This window comes from Fukomys damarensis, unplaced genomic scaffold, assembly GCF_012274545.1.
Source record: "Fukomys damarensis isolate Sample0158 unplaced genomic scaffold, DMR_v1.0_HiC HiC_scaffold_9, whole genome shotgun sequence".
NCBI classification, from domain to species: Eukaryota; Metazoa; Chordata; class Mammalia; order Rodentia; family Bathyergidae; genus Fukomys; species Fukomys damarensis.
In genome coordinates, this window is record NW_022900921.1 from 27750451 (window position 1) to 27751234 (window position 784).

General features: G+C 63.0%; 1 protein-coding gene across 2 annotated transcripts in view; it reads left to right on the forward strand.

Annotated features, from left to right (window-relative positions):
- Nucleotides 1-556: 556 nt before the first annotated feature.
- Nucleotides 557-784, forward strand: part of Unc5a (unc-5 netrin receptor A) — a 52914-nt gene continuing 52686 nt past the window's right edge. For both annotated transcript variants that reach the window (XM_010622098.3, XM_010622101.3), the window contains exon 1: nucleotides 557-650. In XM_010622098.3, the coding sequence (XP_010620400.1) occupies nucleotides 572-650 (79 nt within the window). In that variant the 5' untranslated portion in view covers nucleotides 557-571. The remainder of the gene's footprint in view (nucleotides 651-784) is intronic.

Sequence of the window (784 nt, forward strand, 5' to 3'; positions counted from 1 at the left end):
GGGACACTTGAGTGGCAGCACTTCCCCACAGTAGGCCACAAAGGGGGGATGTTTTCCCTGCTCACTTCACTGGGGAAGAGGTCCCTGAAAGCCCCTGCCTCTGAGTAGGGCCATGGAGGGGCCAGTCATCACCAGACTGGCAGGACCCCCGCAGCTGAGTCCCTCCCCACACCTGGATGTCACTACTGTGTTGTATGGAAGGCTCAGGGTCACCTTGAGCTTCAGGCAAATATGTGGCTGAGATTTGGGGTGGAGATGAGGGGTGAGGAAGTCTATCTGGATTGACAGACTTGAGGGACAGCAGCAGTAGCCTTGAGGAGGGAGCTCCCAAGGCTGCATCCACCTCTGTCCCGGCTGCATCCACCTCCCCAGCCAAGGCGGCAGGTGCCACTCTCCGTGCCCCACCCATGCCGGCAAACCCAGCGGAAGCCTGCAGGGGGTACACCCCGAATTAGGCTCCAGCCTTCCTAACTGGGGCGGGACCCAATGGAGCTGAGGGTCTACATGTTTTTCTCCAGGTCTGCCTTTCTTTCCAGCCCCCAGCACACCTCGGCCCCCAATTGTTCCAGGCATGGGCCGGGAGGAGGGCCTCCTTGGCGCCTCCTGCGTGCCTGGATCTGCAGCCTCCGAGCCCCCACCTCGTTGTCAAGGTAGCTTGGCGGGCGGGGTCCCTCCGGCCAGGCGAGCTGCGGGGCACGTGAGCGGCCTTGGGCTGCAGGTGCCCGAGCCAATGGGAGCCCGAGCCGAGGGATTAGCAATTAGCTGCGGCGAGCCGGCTGAGCTC